The 1,676-nt window shown below is 40.0% G+C and overlaps 1 protein-coding gene across 1 annotated transcript; it reads left to right on the forward strand.

Moving 5' to 3' along the window:
* The first annotated feature begins 338 nt into the window (after window positions 1-338).
* On the forward strand, window positions 339-1,012 carry LOC107881439 (defensin-like protein 1). Its single transcript, XM_016795206.2, has 2 exons — window positions 339-438; window positions 632-1,012. The coding sequence occupies exons 1-2, from the start codon at window positions 381-383 to the stop codon at window positions 799-801; spliced, it is 228 nt and encodes a 75-aa protein (XP_016650692.2). The 5' UTR covers window positions 339-380; the 3' UTR covers window positions 802-1,012.
* The last annotated feature ends 664 nt before the right edge of the window (window positions 1,013-1,676 follow it).

Below are 1,676 nucleotides of genomic sequence, written 5' to 3' on the forward strand. Positions count from 1 at the left end.
CAAATTGATGGTGATCAATGGAGCTTCTTGTCTCTCTCTCTCTCTCCCTCTCACCTTTCTTCTCTCTTCTCTCTCCTCTCTTCTCTCCTCTGCATGCACAGCACAGTTGTCGTGGTAATGCTTTGGACAAGCTCGCATTGCAGGTGGCAGTATATATTAGCCACCACGTGACCAGATGCTCTCTGTGCTTTGTGCATGCATGCATGCATCATCACTACTTTCGCTTCAGTCTTTTATCACGCAACCCATGACACGTGACATCACTACGTGTCACCCAAGACCTCTATAAAAATCTCATAGCAACAACTCATCTGTGAGAAAGATTACATATAGAGAAATTGTATCTCATCTTCATTTGCAGCTTTCAGCCATTGTTAGCCATGGAGAGGAAATCTTTCTTTGGGCTTGTACTTTGCCTCTTCATTGTCTTAGCTTCACGTATGTGATTCGTCAAGACTCTCTCTTGTTCATCTCTCAATCTTCTATGTACTCCATTGCTTGCTTTCTTTCACTAAACTTCATGATGTTGTTAGTTTATTTTTTTATATATTTAATTTGTGCACATAACATAATTGTAAACCTTAAATATGAATTGTTGCGTAAATAATTCATTTGATTGGGGGACATGCAGAAGAGATGGTGGTGCCAAGCGAGGCAAGGGTTTGTCAGTCACAGAGCCATGGGTTCCGTGGACCATGCATCCGCCACCACAACTGTGCTCTCGTATGCAGGAACGAAGGCTTCTCCGGTGGCAGATGCCGCGGCTTTCGTCGCCGTTGCTTTTGCACTCGCCTCTGTTGATCACTGGATCGTCATTGATTAACCAGGTCGCTCGGTCGTACAAGAAAATGCGTTGCATGTTATGTTATATGCAACTAGCTCTAGATAGGAAATTAATAAATGGAGTTTTCTTCCAAGCGTTAGATCCAGGGAAGTGTTATCATGTTATTCTGGTTACTTAATGGTATTTTTAATCTTATTTATTTATAAAGTTTTCTTTTTAATTAATTTTACTTAAGATCAGTATCAGACCCTTATTTTTCTGACATGATTTTCTTCCTCATAAATTAATAACAATCATACTATTGAGTTCAATTTTTCTGTGACCAAACTCCCTGTGCCACTCCACCCGGAACACCCAAAAATTACTCCACCCTGTGACTTACTTATTTTTCTGACATGTATTCCTTCACTTTAACATAAAGTTAACACTGTTAGCTTCATTTGAAAATTAAAAATAATAATAATAATTCTTCATCCTCTATCTCTTTGGTTTATGTGCCTGATATTCACTCTGAGCGATATAAATTATCATGCAAAAAATTTCCACAACAATAACCCATAAGTGGTATATTTGCTTGTGTATTTTTGTCCGGTCGTCAACATCAATGAACCCATCTTAAATTCATAAGCTTTTCTTTGTTGTGTTTTTTTCATTGATCAAATTAGGTTGTTGATACCATCGAGGTGACCGCCGCTGGCTTGGTTAATTTCCAACAAACGCGCATCAATTGGCGACACCCACGGGCTCCGATTTATGGAACCCAGATGAAACCACCGTCATCCAACACTTGAAAGTTGTCGAACCCGCTGTAGAAATCTTTGTCGAATATGCAATTTGCCGACCTGTCGAGCTTCTGCTCTAGTTGTCGAGGCCCAACAATAGAACCGCCATG

This window comes from Prunus mume, linkage group LG2, assembly GCF_029339155.1.
Source record: "Prunus mume cultivar Tortuosa linkage group LG2, ASM2933915v1, whole genome shotgun sequence".
NCBI classification, from domain to species: domain Eukaryota; kingdom Viridiplantae; phylum Streptophyta; class Magnoliopsida; order Rosales; family Rosaceae; genus Prunus; species Prunus mume.

Excerpts from the sequence above, each read along its gene's own strand:
- LOC107881439 (XM_016795206.2), top strand. The coding sequence starts at position 381 with ATGGAGAGGAAATCTTTCTTTGGGCTTGTACTTTGCCTCTTCATTGTC. Across the intron at positions 439-631 it reads CTTCATTGTCTTAGCTTCAC|AAGAGATGGTGGTGCCAAGC; the intron begins GTATGTGATTCG and ends GGGGACATGCAG.